Source organism: Zeugodacus cucurbitae, chromosome 4, assembly GCF_028554725.1.
Source record: "Zeugodacus cucurbitae isolate PBARC_wt_2022May chromosome 4, idZeuCucr1.2, whole genome shotgun sequence".
Lineage (NCBI taxonomy): Eukaryota > Metazoa > Arthropoda > Insecta > Diptera > Tephritidae > Zeugodacus > Zeugodacus cucurbitae.
The window spans coordinates 65,725,889-65,744,749 of record NC_071669.1 but is presented as its reverse complement, the minus strand read 5'-3'; the positions used below and the strand labels follow the sequence as shown (position 1 = coordinate 65,744,749).

Here is an 18,861-nt window from a genome sequence, read left to right as displayed (position 1 = left end):
TCAATTTCATTGAAAGTAATCACTACTCAAAATTATTTATTTTTGGTACCAGCAACCATTCTATACTTCCACAGCATACTTTCTTTATTAGCGGTTCACCTAAACTATAACACAACTGCGTCTCAAACCCTCAATCTGAATAATATTTTTATTACGCTGACCCCTTAATACATAACCGCAAAAAATAAGCCAGTCAAATTTTTTTTAAATATGCATTTGCTTCATTAATTGCACACCATCGCATTGACCGCAACGCCACAGCGGGTCAGTGCACTCGCTTACAACGAAATATAACTATTTTACAAGCAACTCTTCGCTCTAAATGACTATGAATGCAGCGTTTGCACAGATGTTGCAAGGAAAGAAAAGAAAAACTGCGAAGGAACAAGCATAATGTGTCTATTTTTTGTTATTAAAAACGCCGAAAATGAACAGTGTTTTTACTTCCGCTCCGAAAATTTAAGTGTTGCAACAGCAGTTCATTGCATTGGTGTAATTATGTAAGGGAATATTCTTTATATTGCAGTTGCTTTATTACAACTAGTTTATGGAAAATGTATGGAAAAATAATTTTGGTACACCTTAAGTGATTTCTCTATTGGTAATAGTTGAGTTTACATCCTTAGAAGTATATGTTATCTACCGACTCGAAGCGATTTTTAGTTTTTTTCTCAAGTGAGTTCAAAGTTAAAAAAACACACCCTCTTCCACTCACAAAAATTCGAATATATTTTTATGTGTATAAACAGCTTTTAGTAGCCACCTTTTACCCACACTGCCAAATTCTTCGCTTCCACTTGACTGCATCCATCTTATTTTTATTTCACATTTCCTTCACACACTTCGCATTACCTTTTAATGCTGCCTAATTTTCCGATGTCTTTCTGTCGCCCATACCATAGCCTAATTTTTAGTGAAAAAATCCACTGCCACAGCTAATAGAAAAGGGAAATTGTCGAATTGCTAATAAGTACATGCATTCAAAGCAGTCTGAGGCGAGTGTTTAAGCAGTCTGACAGATAAGCTTTGGCAGGCTGCAAGGCAAAGGAGCAAAGAAGTAGCCGAAAAGGGTGTGGTAAATGTAGGTGAAACGTGTTTACAGCCGTAAAAGAGTGGCGGAGTGGTCAAAGGTGATATGAAATCGACGCAAGAAATAGCTGCAGGAAGCAGCAATTCAAACCAAGCAACCGAAGATGGGTAAAGCATGAAGGAATATAAATAAAAACTTCGCATTAAATTCATTCAAAGTCTTTTCGCAGCAAAGTGTTGAAGCATGAAAAAACGTGTACGTTACCCGAAAATATTTTCCAAAGTGATTTCCTTCCGTTGAGGGACCGCGGCGCTATTAAGCAGCGCCAACTGATAGCGCTTGCAACATTTTGTGGCACGATGCTTATTTTATTTTTTCTACAATTTTTTTGTTTATTTTTATTTTTTGTCTTCTCGATTGTCAGTCGCAAATTTGTTTTGCTTGATTTTTGTATATCTTTTGTTATTTTTGTATTGCTTTGAAGCAGAATTTTCCTTAATTTGTAAGTATTCACCCTGAAATGTTACAGTTTGCTGCACAGCGAAAAAAGGGGAGCTGCTGCTGTTAAGTTGTTACTGGTAAACACAAGCTTTGGCAGCTTTGGGGTAACGGATACAGTTGCACACCACTATATTTGCATAATTTCCTATATGCATGTATATTTGTATGTGTGGGCAACCAGAAAATCAGTTGCTGTACTTTCAGTGTTGCTAATTTATTTTTTGCACGGTCATTGATTTTGTTTCGAGAGATTTTCGATAATTTTCTTTTCATTTAATATGATTTGATTTTCTCACTCCGCACTCTCCACTCTGCAGCTGCCGTTTTCACGTTTTCCAGCTCACGTATTTAGCGTAACTTTGTTAGTTTGTTGTCTGCACAACCAAAATAAAAGACAAAGTCTCCCCCCCAATAAGATAATGAGCGGGTTCAATGCTCTGCTCGTGTCTACAACCCTGAGCACGCTGCTCCACTCTCTTCACCGCGTCATTTGCATGGCGCGTTGCTGTTGGTTGATTAGTATGCGGCCGCCCAGAAAATTGATAGTCAAGCGCATTTGCTGTCGCGATCTCGCGCTCTATCTTACCCTCGATTCTTATCTTCTTTTTTTTGTGATTCACTTTCTTGTCTTGTTGTTGTTTTTGCATTTTCGGGTCGATTGCGTTAAAAGTGTTTTCATTGACATGTCATTTGCATTTTTATTGAAAAGGAAATTTCCATTTTCATTGCAATGTCAGTGACAATGTCATTGCAATTGTAGAATGTAATTTAAATTGTTGTTTTATTGTGCTTAATGAGAAGTACCATTGAATTATGTAAAGTCGGGAAAAGGTCAGCGTTTCTTTTGGTGTCTTTTAATAGTTTCAGCGATTTGTTCGCGCACTCATAAAATAAAAATTTAGCGTAATTTGTTATTTATTGTGTGATTTTGAATTGTAAAATTGATTTTTATTTTATTATTGCTATATTTCTGGTGTTAAATGGAGTGTAGGCCTTGATTGACGAATGATCGAATTTTTGAGACTACTTAAAAAGGAGCGAAAATTCAGAGAATAACTTCATAAATGTATTTCAAACGTTTCAATTAATAGAAACCATTAGTTACACTTCTTGGTTTCTAATCTCAAAACTTAATATTTGATCTTCAGGTGCTAACAACCCGCATAGTGATAAAATACGATCAATATACATGATTTCCTGTTGTCAAATTTACTGGCAGACGTCTCAATCGCATGGAAAAGGTGGTCATTCAAATTATATAGTAGTTAATGATAAATTTCAATCGTATTTGTAGATTGTTGCCCTTTAATTATTTTAATTAATACAGTGGAAGCATATGACAACGTAATTGTATGGTCAGTTTAGTGTCATTAAATTTGACATACTGAAGAAAAGGCAATATAAATATTATTTATTTAAGAGATTTAACATGATACTTTCACTGAAAAGCTACCTGAGCCTTTAAAGGATTACGTTTAAATTAATAGGATTATCTAGAGAATCAAAATCTTCAAATGTGATGATATCGAGACAATTAAACTCAAACTTCATACTTTATTTTTAAGAAGAACTTCTCCGGCTATTTTACATAATACTATTTATGCAATGCTAAAAAGACAATATTTTTCATATTGAATGCTACTAAAGCAATTTTATTTTAATAATCACAAATAGGCATAATTAAAAAAACTATTTGTTTATAGTATATAAACTACAAAAAGTTTATAAATAATTTGCTCTCATTTCTTTTGATATTATATAAGTATTTTATACACAGAAATAAAGTATATTGTATTTGAGAATTTTATTTAAAGAATTGAGCGTTATATATACAAACATAATACGTCGATAAATATGTATATTGAAAGATAAATCAATAAAATAAATAATAAATACATATTTTTATGTAAACTTATATATATATATATATATATATACATATATATATATTATATTTTAGATATTTTTGTTTCGCTATTATTTTTTTTTCAATTTAAGTTATTGAACCAATTACTTTCGTTTTAATTACAAATGTCACATAAACACATGTCTAAAAGTATTTAAATCTTCTTTGAACTTTCATAAAAAAATCCTCTATCAAAAATAACGTATTAACAGATTAATTGGAACCCCACGAGGACTTTCAAGGTATACAACAACTTAACAAATATTTATGTATGGTAACACTATGGTATAAAAATAGTAGTAAAGAAATATTTTTAGAATACACTGCGAAGAAAAAGTATTCATATTTAATAAACCCTGAGGACAATTAATTTTAAAATATTTTTTTTTGGCTCACAAAAAATTTTCTTAAAATCACGAAAAAATGGAAAAACAAAAATGCGCAGACACTTTCTATTCATTAAAACAATATTTAACCCAACTGACTTCCTGCCAACAACATTATGTGCATACAGCAGCTGCGCAGACAAAAGCCATAAAAATACGCAACAAATATGGTTAATTTTTAAAATAACAACAAAAATATGTGTAATAAAAATTCTGAGACTGTGTCTGGCATAAAGTACCATGACAAAAAAATTATGATTTTTTTTTTTTAAATAATTAAGAAATTACGTTTAAAAATATATTTTTTTATATATCTTAATTTTTTGAAAAAGATAATATAATTAAGCAAATTTTAAAAAATTATAAAAAAATTAAAAAAAAAATTAATCGAAAATTTAAAATTTTTTACCCAACAAACTAAATTTAAATTAGAAAAAAAATTTATATAATTTTAAATCAATTTTTTCAAACAACCGGAAAATTGTCATTAATTTCATTTTCACTTATTCATTAATTATTTCATTTCATAAATTTCTCGTACCAAAATTTTTAATGGAATACTGTGCGTAGTTTACGTTCATTTAAAATTGTTCACTTTCATATGTAACACAAACATATATGTATACTCAGTATGCTTTTCATATGCAAGTCTAAAAGTTATGAGCAATACCCTTTAGCGCGTACGGCTGTATGTTGACTTGCATTTGTAAAATAAACTTTTGTACTTTACTTCTGTACGCCAGCAGAATGGTTGAACATTTGCGGTGTCAGGGTGTCAGTGCAAGCGGATGGCGAAATGGCAGGCAGCCATAACTGTGGCTTGTGGTTGTTGAGCGGAAATGCCAAGCGCTATAGTCAGACGCAAACGGGATTCATTTTATTACACACACATATACATATGTATATATATATATATATATATATATATATATATATATATATATAGTATATATGTTCGTAAGTATGTATGTGTGATTACAAGTATTTATATGAATAATGTGTTATATGCCCGACACCACAGCTGTTGACAGCTACATCTCTATATATAAATTTTCAAATATGAGACATATATACATATATATTTACATATATAACTGTCTGCCGCTGTATGCAAGCGCAATGAAGTGACGTTCTGTGGCAGGAAGTGAGATTGCTAGCTGCAGTTAAATATTTTTGCTGCTGTTGTTATTAATAATACCATTGTCGTTTCAGTTGTTGTTATTGTTGTTGTTGTTTCGTGTAACTCGCAGCAGCATGCAATATCATTATTATTATTATTTTTACATATGAAGCGCGCTCCCCAACACACACACATCCACTCATACACACTCAGCTATTTAATATCCGTAAAAAATAAGTAAAATAAAATAAAGCAACAACAACAACTATATGCTTATTACGATGTCTGCTTCATTTTCTTTTTCGTATGCTTTCTTGTTTTCCCTCTGTTTTATTGCGGTTGTTGCCAAAGCAAATTAACCCTGTCTGTTGCATCGTGATTGCGCACATTTGATCTGCCATTTACCAAGTCATTATTGAAGTTTCTTTTTTTTTTTTGTTAAATGAGGGTGTTCTTTTGTCTGTTGGCTGGTTTGGAAATTGAATTTCATATGCTTGCTTTTGAGTTTTTTCTTCGTTTTTGATGCGACAAGGGTACAAGGAATATTAAAAATTCAGGAAAAAATATAAATCATTATTGAAAGTGAAAAATAAATAAATAAATACTTAAAAATCATCTAAAAATCTTTAACAAATGCTTGAAAAAACTCGGGAAAACCATTCTCAAACAAATCGAATTTTACCTTTAGGAATATATAACTATTTTCAAGCTTTTTAGAGCTTTACTTTCAATAAAGTATTCAACTTAAATCCTCCAACTTCTACAAAAGCTTCAACATTAATTTATAAATCACACTTCAATAACCTCTAAAAGAAACAGTGCTCCCGCACTAGCGCTAATACATTAAAAGCCCTTTAGCGTCAGTTAACGTCTGAGACAAACAAGCGTACGCTCGTTAGTGTCCACTAGAATTAAGAGAAAATCAGACCAAAATGGCAGACATGAAATTGCCTGACACACAAAAGCTTACATTTGATGGGCTCACGCACACAATTCCATGGGGAATGCGACATTTTTTTGTGTCCAACAAGAAACACATTCTGCTTAAACAAAAACAAAAAAGCAGAAAAAGTAAAAACCAAAAAACTCGTAAATCCTACAACACAATTTCCAACGCAGACACATATACGTATTAGCCGTAGCTTTGAAGCTTAAAATTAAGCGGTATTCCCTTGTCAACAGGCGCATGCGATATGTACTGATCGCATATACTTATATGTTTGTGGTTGTGTGTGTGCTATTTATATGTAGTTTGTACGCTTGGCAGGCAAACAAATGATGAAATAAGGGTTAAACACATTAGCAGCAATAGGCGGCTGAAGCGATAACATAACAGGAACAATAAACATACAGACATAAAAAAATAAAATAACAACAGCAATGACAACAACTAATCGTAGTACAGTAAAATGAGATTGCTTTTGAATGCAGCATCATTAATCAAAAGGTGCTTATCACATAGCTACAAAGGCTGGCAAACAACAACAAAAAAACCATCAGCTATTTCGTGAATCAAAAGGTACTAATAACCACAGCAGCAAAGACCAAAGATAAGCTCAAAAGTAAAGCAAATACTGGGTCGAAACCACATAGGGAGCTGTGTGAAAACAAAACTCACTGGCGTTACCATATTAGTAGTATAAGCAAAAATAATAAAAACAACAAAAAAGAAAACATACCAATTTACATTTTGACCGATATAGTATATACGCGCACCTGTTGTCTGACAAAACTTTACTAATATATATTTTTTCACATTTTTCTACTTTTCACACCAACACATAAACAACCACACACACACTTGTCCAAAAAAACACAACAAACACAGGAATCCTTAATGGGCAATTCAATGCGTCCGATGCGCAGCTCTTCACCGGGACCCAAGGGTCCACCCGGTGATAAAGGTGATGCCGGCGCAGCGGGCGAGCGTGGTCAACAGGGTCAAAAAGGTGAACGTGGTGATCCAGGAATGACGGGCGAAAAAGGTGATAGGGTAAGTTGTATAATATATATCCTAATAGTCTTACATTCATTTATATTTAACTGAATGCGTGTGCTAGTAACTGAGTGTTGAAGTGAGTGCGTCGTATGTGATGCATGAGCTTTATATGATATAATTTTTTGTGCGTGCAAATGCATTTTCTTTATTTTCTAATGAATATTTAAATATTGATTAGTTCTTTATTACAAATACAGAGTTCTTTATTACAAATATAAATATCTTTTTCTACGTGATGTTTGTTATTTATACGCAGTCCCAATTAATCGTCATCGATTTATCGTTCATTAACACACTATTCCAAAATCAATTTCTGAAGAACTATCGATAAATCCTTCCGAAATATTTCAATCAAAACCGCATTCCTTAGCAACAAAACAAGAGTAACCTTCGAATTTCACCAGTTTTTTTTTTATGTTGGCGGCTCAGAAACTTTATTTAAACATAAATGGTTCCCTTTGAATCAGCTGAAACGGAAACTGAGGATATAGTAGGAAATATATCACAAATCGATAACAGTATCGATAATGCTGTTTTATTTGATGAAAGCGAATAATTTTATATAAGCCTTTAGTCATGTTGCTTACCATTTTGGGAGACCTCAACGACCCACAAGGTTCTGTCAATCTTTCCAATATTTCTTTTATGAATAAAATATCGATTGTCTGCCGATGACGATAAATTATCGAAAAAAATGTTTAACTACAAATCAACTACAGTCTATCTTTTAGTAATCTGGAGATCCGAAAAAGTTTATGCGATAAGGTTTTTGAGGAACTGTTACCTTATGGCGACTATGCCAGTAAGAAAGAGCTTCGCGGGAGAATCTACGAGCCCTTCAGTGGTAGCCTAACACTTTTAAGTCTCCTCATTTATCGAACAATATACATTTCCTCTCGTTCGGCGTAATTCAACGAAGCAGATCACTTTTAACTATACATGAAAACTGAAGCACTGGAGAGTACCTGAGTCAAATTCTAATTTATTTACTACGCCGAATCTTAACTGATACTGATAACTTATTGTCATAGTACCATTGAACTGGCTTGATATTTATCACTTTCTAATGGGCATAATTTGAAACAAGTAACTTATTCTGTTATAAACTATTTCAAAAATTTGCACAAAAGCAAAAGTTTGCTAACCATTGAACCAACCAATTGAATTAAAAATAGAAACTTTCTGCAATATTTGGAATAAAACACTACACGCACGACAAAGAGCAGTGCATAACCCCTGCATTACAAGGGTTTCAGTTCAATGTGTTGACCATAAATCAGCCACGTACGTTATATATCACCACTTCTGTCACTGCTTATAAGGCATGTGTATAAATTAAACTCGACATGCGTTTTCATGCGTGCTCTCATAGATAAATATAGTATATACTACCGTATACGTTCCACATACGCACCGCATGTCCGTGCAGTGGTGAGTAAGCTATTTCGCAGAGGTACATTTTTCTACCTGCCATCACCTAAGTAAGCACTATTACTCTATTTCTCTCGACAGCTACAAAATAAAAATGTTATCACATCAATAGCTGACTAGCAATAGTAAAATGGCGCTAGCGTAACGATATCAACCTGTGAACATCTGCTGCATCAGTTGCTTTTATTGTTGCTGCTTTCATGCTTTCTACGCAACGCGTACGTACGCTCTTCTATTCAATTTCACACTTAATTTGATAAGCGTCCTAGACGTGTGCTATGCTTCACTAGCAGCAAGCAGTTTGCCGCAGAATGCACACACGACGTCATCCTCCTTCAGCTCCTTCAAACTATATTGTGTATGTGTGTGTGTCGTTGTGTTGCTATGCGTAGATAGCATCAGTGCCTTTGATGATGATGATTTGTTCTGCTACACTGCATACCGGACACTTTAGTGATTTTTTTCTGCCAACTCATGGTTGGTGTGCGTGTGTGTGTGTGCGGACATTTCAGGCTTCGCTGTTTGTCTGATTGCTACTTTCCTCTTCATTACCTGATAATATTTTCCTGCTTGTTTTCTTTTTTTCTCTTTTCCAACTGCTGTTTGCGTGTTTGTTGCTGCCTCATTGCCACATTTTCTGCACTGTGGCCTTGAAGGTGCGAACTTTTGTACGTCCTGCATGCATAATCACCCAATAAGCGTATAAAAAGTTACTTTTCCGCCTGTCTTAGTTTGCCAGTAGCTGCGGCATAAGGCCGTGTTGCTGCTGGTTGCAAAAAAAAAATTGGACGTAACTTTACGCATTTACTAAGTGGACTTTTCACTTTTATTTGCTTTGCCTGACTTTCACTTTCCTTTTTGTGTATTTGCCTTGTATACTTTCACTTATACTTGGTCTCGTAGGCGCTTTAATAATTCCAAATAATATTTTTATGTCAAATAAAGGCAACGTCAGCATTTTCGGCATATAATATAGTGTAGGAGCGTTTATATGGCAATTGAAACAGGGTGTAGACCAAAATAAACTGTACATATACAATAATGATTTGACTTAGGAAAAAATTAGTATTCTTGAATATGGGATTTTAAAATTAAATTAAAAATTCGAACACATCAAACTTAAAAAAAGTGTGATGTGTAGTCCTAAGTTCGAATATTGATATTTGACTATTTGAATCAAGAAAGATCGCGCTCAATCCATAAAATTTACTAGGTTAATGGTGAAAATTTGCATGTTATATTTAGCATAACATAACATAACATAACATAATATAACGCAACATAACATAACATAACATAACATAACATAACATAACATAACATAACATAACATAACATAACATAACATAACATAACATAACATAACATAACATAACATAGCATAACATAACATAGCATAACATAACATAACATAACATAACATAACGCTACATAAAATAACATAACATAGCCTAACCTCATTTTTCAACCAATACCCTGTACCACTTACAAAAATAAATCCATCTGCTCTTTACGTGTCAATGCGTCGTTTGTCTCTACAGCGCTACATACCTATATGTGTGTACATGTGTTTGTATGTGTATGTGTATGTGTGTTCACCCACGTATTACTTCAATTATGTAGAGTGCGTGTGCTATTATCCCCAATGCGCTTTTCATTTTAACTTTTACTGCCTTTTAACGTTTCGTTTACTTTGCTATTTTTGTATTATTTGCTTTTGCTTCTATTTTAGCAACAGCAACAGCAGCAGCTATATACATAGATTTCTGGTTTAACTCGCCCTTCTGCGGCATATAACTGTCATTTTGTGGCCTAGTATTGTCTTACAACGTGCGTTGATTGCTGGCAGGTGTGTAGGCATTTCACACGTTTTCTTCAAGGACATACACAGTTCTCTTACTTTCTCTTGTGTTTGCTTTTGTTGTACATTTTTTTCTGAATGTGGCCCTGGCTTTGTGGCCTTATGCCTTAGCTATTTCAGCGTGACGTATTTCTTGCTTCCACATTTTTTGTTTGCGAATTATTTTCCCCAGAAAGTAGAAATCGCTTTGCGCCAGCTTTGGCTTTGGCTTTGGTTGTCTGCTTTGCTGTCGCTATTATCGCCTCTCTTGTGGTTAGCGCCAGTCATTGCGATGATAATCATTGCGAGCAACTGCTGCTAAATGGGTGTGTGTATGTCGCTGTGTTGCCTCTGCTTCGGGTACTTCGAGAAGTGTGTGCATAATATTTTTAATGTATTTTCACGCCTTCTTTCTTCTTTGCGGTTTTCGTTCGCTCTTTTTTTGCTTTTGGTTCAGGCTAAATATGTTTGGTAGTCGCAATTACATGCAAGTACTCCATTCTTATCAACAACGCCATTTTTTGCGCTCACAAGCGTAGTATACACAGCTTGTAGCGGCTGTTGTGTTGATAAAAACATTTTTTATTTTTTGCTTTCGTTGTGTTCATAACTTTTTCTCAAGCTGCTGTCCTCCCACTGCTGATTACTGCCGTTTATTTATGTTTGCCGAGTCCTAAATATTCCAGCCCATGACAGCTCCACTTCAGTGCAGCGTTACGGTATAAGATTTATTTGACCTTTGTCACATTATTTATTTCAATTTTTTTGCGAAAGTTGAAAGTTTAATTCGCTACTTTGTTTTTATTGTATCTATTTATCTGTTTTTATTTTTTTTCACTCTGAAGTACTGTCGGTAGGAGGAGAGAATTTTCCAAATTAAGTACGCATTAAGTTATTGTCCATCGTTTACGCCGAACTTTGTGGAGCGGAATTGAAATTTAAATATTTTATTGTGGTAATTTGCATGCACTAAAGCGAATTTAAATGGAGTGCCGGCGATACCGTTTATAGTTATTTGATTTGAATTCAGAGATATTTTGAGTTTACTTTTGTATAAAAATGAATAAATGTTTAACAGAAATATCGTAGCGTAGAAGTGTAGTCAAATTTTATGAACTAATAACAAAATATTTGTAAATTTCACTTTGATTAAATGCAAAGGAGAAATATAACTTTAGACCACCAACAGTAATCCTTTGTAAAGTCTATATATAGAAAGTCCAATATCAAATGAAACAAGAAAAAATTACAAAAAAATATTAATAAAAGCCCTAGTAGGGTCTCACTGGTGACCACATCCTACTCATTTTTCCCTGCCCAGCGAATGACTTCATCAGACTTGGAAACAATCGAAAATCATACAGTGACATTACTGAGGGTACGATGTTGTGTCAAAAGTTCGTAGCTTAATTCAACCAAGGCAGTGGCGATTATGGTCGAGAAGCAGTTTCTCTCTTCAAATTATACCGCTTTATCTACTATTTGGCGTCAAATTAGCTTGGTCGAAAGCTTTGAGTATTCTAGATACATCTATTGTTGGAACAGATGACAATAAGCAGAGTTGTCGATATTCTCTTGAATGATTTTTGGTAAACAAAATGAGTCTCTATGACTTGTATTCAGACAAAGTGTCTATAAACTACATGTGTATTTCCATATTTAGAGAAAATTTTCGCTTTTATTCATACTAAACTTACGGTCTTATATATGTATGTTGATAGTAAGAAAAGAATCAGAGTTTTAATTGATCGAAATTTATGTCGAATGTATTTTAACTAACACTGAAGGTCATAGAAATTATTGATTGTTTTTAAGGCAACAATTGTGACGAATTTCGTTCCTACCGCGAACTTGTCAATTTCTATTTGGTGGCTGACATTTTTAATTTGCTTGGTATTCATATACCTCCATAGACCTAAACATAAATGTACATTGTCAATTACCATCTGAACTATTTTCTCACCATTATTGGAGGTGTGGGTGAAGAATATGAATAGCCACTTCCCAGCCTTTATCTTGAACTAGAAAATCAATTTAACCCTTTTAACTAAATAACTTAATGTTTACATATTATTCACCTTATTCACATATTTGTAATTGTTTTTGAAAATTGCACTAATATCGGGCAATACAACCCAATACGAGATAATGTTGTACTATTGTGTATTTATTTCCTCGAAAAAAATGGTACTTCTGCTCCTTGTATATTAACAATCTTCTAAATTTCTCACTTAAATTAGTGTCACCGCAGTGAATGAAAAATATGGCTGATCAACTTGTGTTTATATAAAACAAAACAACAAAAAAATTCTCAATATAAATTAAAAACAAATCAAAGGGCAAAAAATCAATAGATATATTTTTGAATTTACAAAAAAATTTTGAATTTACAAAAATATATTGGTTTGCCTAAAGTACGCAGAACACGACTAATTTTCTACGACATATTTTATTATCTCAATTAGCTAAAGGATATACCCGATAGAAACCTTAATCAACAACATGTTGTCAGCAAGCAAGGTGAAACTCTCATTTATTACATAAAATAATTCTATGTACTATAAATAATAAATGAGAAATCCAACTTAAAGTGTTGCTAAACAATGCCAATCCTTTTGCCCACTGCTACGCTACGCTTTTATAAATCCGTACATAATTGACGTCTGGCATTTAGCAAGCTTTCGCGTGTCTCAACAAAAGTTTGCATATTACACATATCATTAGCGTGAGGTCTACAACCAGTGAATGTGCCAGCATAATAAAACCGATTGCTAGCAACAACAACAATAACAAAAATAATACTAGCAATGTCGCATTGTAAGAAAAGCCAAACATTTCAAAATAATTGACATTCAAATGTGAATGTGCGCCTAAAGACCGCTGTAATAGGCAACATTAATGCAAAACTCATGTCAGTCGTTTATTAAAATTTCAAATGGTACAACAACAAATTTCGAATTTCGCGCACATTTTGCATATTTCATGGCGCATTTCATCAAACCGTCAGCGGACGTCAATGTCGATTGCATTCATAAACACACAATACACAAACAACACAACTACAACTACAAATATATGAGAGTTTATATGTGAGTGTGTGGGGGTCTGCAAATAAACAAGACCCAAACTCGAGTCGTACAAATACATGCATGAAATGTTTACTGTGTTCTCGTGAATAGTTCAAGCGTATGGATCTTAATGCTTTTTTGTATTTGTTGTTGCTTTTAGTTTTTGTTTTTTTTTTTTTACTTTACGCTTTTGCTTTTTGTAAATAAAGTACTTAACGTGTGGCATTTTGGGCTGACTAACTGGCAGCCTGGCTGGTTGGTTGGTTGGTTGGCTGGTTGACAGCGTGACTGCCGAGGTAAGCGGTGGATGGCGGGGTCGACAGCAGTCACTTTGGTTGAATAGCTCATAGACATGCCTGTCAGCACTTGGCGCGCAAAACTTTTATGAGTTTCCAACATATATGCGGACAGAAAGAGTGGAGGTGGGGTGAGAGCGCAGACTATGTCCGCTGATATTTAGTATGTGTATCTGTCTGTCCGTCTGCATGCATATTCCAAATACTTTATCTAGCCCTTCTAGCGTTGAATATGTACATATATAAAATAGTTGTTGCACACTTCAGTGACAAACTCATATGCATATGCATAAATAAATTTCAAAAAACAACAACAACAACATGCTCTAGCAATTTCATAAGTTTTCGCTGCAAACGTAACAACAACAACCAGGCACACACACAGCGACAGTCATTCAATACGTCAAACTAGTGATTGCCAGCGAGCGCGACCTGCATTACGGCACTTGCAACATGCATGCATAGTACAGCAACAACAACAGCGCAGCAACAACATCAATGCGCGGTTTGCAAGTCAGCAGAAAGTGCACCGCGAACGGCAATTCACTTCATTGCCAACATTAAAGTTGTTTTGTACATTTTCGTTATGCTTGTTGTTGTTGTTGTTGTTGTTGCTTTCGCTTAAAACCGCTGCAAAGTGCAGGCTGAACTTATTCTTGTTGTTGCTGTTGTTGTGCATATTTTGATGGCAGTTGCATGTAAATTAAAATGGCAATGCAACATTGCTGGCGCTCGCGTAACGTAACGGTAATAACACAAACGCACGCACACACACACACACATATATACAGCTATACACAGACATATTCAATATTAATAACATACACATGTCACGCTCTTATGCATTTCTGTACAAATTTGTTTGTTTGCCTGCGAGCGTGTGTATGTGTGCGTGCTCTTTGGCATGCTAGTGACAAGTTAGAAAATGACATTAAACTTTCGTCGAAAGTAACTAAACTTTAATTTACGGAAATTTGTTGCAAACTTCTCATTGGTGTGCTTTGAAAATGCTTTTGCATACATAAAAGTTACTCATACGCCATGTCAGTTACTCGGTTAGTTGCTAACAAATTTCTTTTAATGCTTGGCTGCATATTCTGGTCAAATTACTTAGAGATAAAGCATAACTTTAACAGATATGTGCAATGTAAGTTGAATATTGCTACGAACTATTTTTGTTTTTTGTTGGCTTACTTTGTTGCAGTTGTTAGTGTAGTATGCAATATTGTAGTAGTTTCAAGAATATGCATTTTGCTACAAAGTTGTATAATGTCAGAGGAAGATGTAGTGCTTGAACAATTTTTGAGATAAATTTAATAATTCATTGAGTATTGCAACATTAGCTTATTGAATTTAGAGCACAGTTTGCCTTTAACTGGCCTTTTACTGCCAATTAATATTTTAACTGGCTTCACTTTATAGCAGAAATTGCTATAAAGACCACTTTCGATCTTAATTATTGACGAAAATTGTCCAATTCGTAATGCTTACTTCTTCAAGGATGTTTCTTATTATTCTCTCGCAACAAAGTTGCTAAGAGTGTATACTAGTTTAGTTCACATGACGGTTGTTTGTAACACCTAAAACTAAAAGAATTAGATATAGTGTCATATATGCCAAAGTGATCAGGGTGACGAGTAGATTTGAAATAAGGATGTCTGTCCTTCTGTCCGTCTGTGCAAGCGAAATCGGTCCACAGCCACGCCCACAAATTTTTTGGGGAAGTGGGCGTGAAAGCCCCCTAGAAAGTTATTTGTATATATCTCGTAAACTACTAAAGCTACTTCAAGGAAACTTTAGTTTATTTTAGGCACTACCTTATACAGTCCAAAAATGGAGGAAATCGGATTATAACCACGCCCATACAAAGGTTATGTTGAAAACTACTAAAAACCTTAAATTTCATTATAAAGATGGCACAAAGGAGCTGCACTCAAAATAGTATACAAAAATGGGCGTGGTTTCGCCCTCTTATGGGTCAAAAACCGAAACTACTCGTCCAATTTTAATGAAATTCAGTTCATAATATCTTCCTAATGATATGTTGCGAAAACAGTCCAAATCGGATCACAACCACGCGTACTTCCCATATACCATAACTTTGAAGTCGATCTGAATCGTTTACTTTACAATATATAAAGTAAGCACTAGTAAAGATACCGGAACGGAACTTTGCAAACATACTGCATTTAAAGAGTGGCACCGCTCTTCTAAAAATCGTCGAAATCTGTCCATAAGTTGTCAAGACCCTATATATCGTATGTGTGGACCTCGGTGCTTCTAACAATTTTTTTTTTACCGAAAATATAGGTTTCTCAGATATTTAAAAGAAATTCAGAGGGAATATGTCTCTTCTAATAATATCAATGTTTCCGTGCCAAAAAGGAGTGAAATCGGGTCATAAGTTCCCCTAACTCCTAAATACCGAATATTAGGGTTTCCAACTTTCAATGGACTTCATACCATATAAATGACAAATATGTTGGTCAAATTGTGTATTCAACAATTATTCTATAATATTTGTAATACAAATCCGAGTTTAACTCATTCCGTATTTATTATTGTTACTCTATAAAAATCTATATATTCAAAATTTTTAGTTTCAGTTGAAGTTTTCCCAATTTGTTAGTGGTCTCCACATAATTGGAATGCTTATTACTTTCAAATACGCCATTACAACACAAAAATGTCAGCTAATATTTGCAATTTGTTTGTGACAGCCATAACTTCTCATGATCACACCACCACTTGCCAAAGGGTTAGCCCAGCCCAGTTATCCGTTAACCCACCACACATTCGCTGTTAACTACTGACTGCTGGCAAATCAGTTTGTCATAAATTTTTATCAGCTGACTTGAACAAATAAAAATCAAAGCGCAGCCAACACACACAAAGCTTCTGCCCACCAGCAGCACCACTCCCACATAGATTTACGTCACTTCGCTCACTCGTTGCGCTTTGCGCTGTCAATCATCGCACTGCTCGCCATTGTTTAACTCTTGGCTTTGCCATTAAAAACGATTTATGGTTTATTATTGGTTGCACTTTTTTCGCATTTGCTTCTGTATTTTTTGTTTTTGTTATTATCAAGTTTTTCTTTTAGTTCACCCTTTTCGCCAATCATTTATTATGATTTGTGTCAGTCTTAGTGTGTGTGTATTTATTTCTATTTAAGTGCTTGTGTTGCAAACGTTTGAAAAAAGTTGGCAGTTTTTATAGCTCTTTGGGGTCACACCACAGCGCGAGTGCTCCACTTGCCGCACACTCGTCCAACACTTCCAATACTTCGCTTCGCGCTCGTAAACTTTTTTTCAGCGGAACTTTCAATGCAATTCAAACGCGTTGCTCTTCGTCACCCTTACGGTTTTTATTTACGCTTTCGACACCGGGAGCGTCACTTTAATATATATTTGTGTATATATTTTCGATACTTAAAACTCCATTATTGTAATATACAAATTGTTCTCTTTTTATTTTGTGATTCTACTCCCCAAGCGTTGACGTTGAGTGATATTTATTTTATAACTATGAGCCAAAGCGGTGTAAATTTATATTGTGTGTTGAAGTGGCATTTCACTCGTATTTCTTTAGTGATTTCGGCTTGACTGAATAACGGTAAATATAGGGCAACCATAGGGTTTAAAATTAGACGAAGGGAGTGTAAATTACAAAAATATTATTACTTGTTAATCGATTGTGTGATTTATTACCTTAACCAAATGTGCTAATAAGTTGTCAGATATCTTTGAGTATTTCTGATTCTGAGTCCGCTACTTATTTATCGATGCCGAAATTGATATTTCTAAACTTCAATGAAAATGGATACATTCTGGTTACAAATGTGTGGGCTTCGTCAAGCAAATCTCAATATAGAAGGTTGCAGCCTTAAAATGATCAGACTGGTTATCAACCTCTCCAGAGTTAAACTATGACAGTTTTTATGGGTGTACAATGGTCGTTGACGATTAAACTAACACGTCCACAAAAGTAAATGGGAGTATATCTTAAGAACCCGTGAAAAAATAACAAAAGTGATTTTCGATAAGAGCGCTACAAAAGTAGCTATAGTGTATGGAACTCGATTTCTTTTTCATGGCCAACACGGGCACGCTTGCAGACGCTGAACTAAATTTTCGACGGTTTTCCGGCATACATCGGCCGATATTGCTACACTTTCACGTTCGATATTCCTTCCTTTCAATAAATCGATTGTGACATTCGTTATGTGGCTTGTGGCTCCGTCCTGTTGGAATCACATCTAGTCCAAGTCCATATACGTCCAAAAATATTCGGTTATCATTGAGCGAGAGCGATTACCATTCACAGTAACGTGCCGGACTTGGCCATCACGAAAGAAGTACGGCCCAATGATGCCGCCGGCCCATAAATCGCATCAAACCGCAATTTGTTCGGGATGCAATGGTGACTCATGGAGTACAAGTGGATTGCTGCCTAACCAATAGCGCATATTTTGCTTATTGACGAAGCCATTCAGCCAGAAATGAGCCTCATCGCTGAAGATGATTTTTTGATGTAAATCCGATTCATTTTTAAGTTGTTGCTCAGCCTAATTCACGAATTTACGACGGTTCTGTTGGTCAAGGGGCTTCAGTTGGCCAAGATCTTTTCGCAAAATTCGCCACAACGACGTCACAGAGATACCCGACGCTTGAGAACGCCGTGTGAGAGACTGATTTGGGTCTTCCTCAATTGATGCGCCAGCGGCAGCAATATTCTCAACACTACGTGCACTTCTTTGTCTCACAGGCACGTGAACATTTTGTACTGTGCCTGTGGATTCAATTTTTTTCCACTAGACGCTCAATTGTTGATCTGACAGGACGATTATGAGGAACATAAATTGGACGTAGCGCTCTTAAAGTTGAGTCCACTGACTCCGAATTTCGATAGTAAATTTTTATAATATCGACTCGTTGTTGGATCGTATATCTTTCCATGATGAAATGGCGAACCTTACTGAAGAGAAATGTCAAAAGAGCTGGAAAAAATATGTCATCGTTTGCTGTCCCTATCGGTCTACTTTTATAGCGTCCATTTTGAAAAACTCTTTATTCTAATTTCTCGTTTAATATAAACAATTCAATTAGTTTCCAATAATAAAACAATACCAAAAACAGTATAACATAAATTTATTGTGAATTTTTTATTTCTTTATTAACTTTTAAATATCGCACACCCCAGAAGAGTTATGACAGAATTTACGCACACATTTTCGCCCCAGACTCTTTACATATTCATATTCATAGCTGAGGCTTACAGTTTA

The 18,861-nt window shown here is 34.7% G+C and overlaps 1 protein-coding gene across 14 annotated transcripts in view; it reads left to right on the top strand.

Annotated features, from left to right (window-relative positions):
• Positions 1–18,861, top strand: part of LOC105214797 (collagen alpha-2(IX) chain) — a 409,572-nt gene that overhangs the window by 314,391 nt on the left and 76,320 nt on the right. For all 14 annotated transcript variants that reach the window (XM_054230416.1, XM_054230413.1, XM_054230415.1 and 11 more), the window contains one exon: positions 6,772–6,936. In XM_054230416.1, coding sequence (XP_054086391.1) covers positions 6,772–6,936 — 165 coding nt within the window. The remainder of the gene's footprint in view (positions 1–6,771; positions 6,937–18,861) is intronic.